Below are 423 nucleotides of genomic sequence, written 5' to 3' on the forward strand. Positions count from 1 at the left end.
AGTGAGACCCTTAAAAAGTTGTTCCTTCCGCACCGATTTGGATCCCAGGTTGCGCGCCTTGCAGGGGATCAGCGCCGGCGACCCCACTGCGGCCATGATTTGCTTGGGGGAGTCGTCGGCGAAGTGGGGTCCGCGGGAGGGCGAGGGGTCCACTGGGGGCACGGGGACTACCTCCTCCACGTCGTTCCTCCGGGGGTCCACGCGAACTTTGCTCTCCACAAGGGCCACGTCTGGACACGCAGAAGAGGATTGGATTAATCAGCTGGGGAATCGAACTCGCTTTGTAGAGCTAGTGAGAGGGAAACAAAAATATATAAAGGAGAGAGAATAAGAGCAAGGGAATCGAACACGCTTTATAGACTTTTTTTTTTAATTTTTTTTTACAAAGAGCAAGGGAATCGAACACGCTTTATAGACGTATCT

General features: G+C 52.5%; 1 protein-coding gene across 1 annotated transcript in view; it reads right to left on the reverse strand.

The window, feature by feature from the left end:
• The window catches only part of LOC119592624 (hemicentin-1-like), a 32,815-nt gene that overhangs the window by 8,079 nt on the left and 24,313 nt on the right, over positions 1-423 (reverse strand). Inside the window, exon 3 of the mRNA XM_037941517.1 lies at positions 34-230. Within this exon, the coding sequence (XP_037797445.1) occupies positions 34-230 (197 nt within the window). The remainder of the gene's footprint in view (positions 1-33; positions 231-423) is intronic.

This window comes from Penaeus monodon, chromosome 30, assembly GCF_015228065.2.
Source record: "Penaeus monodon isolate SGIC_2016 chromosome 30, NSTDA_Pmon_1, whole genome shotgun sequence".
Taxonomy (NCBI): Eukaryota; Metazoa; Arthropoda; class Malacostraca; order Decapoda; family Penaeidae; genus Penaeus; species Penaeus monodon.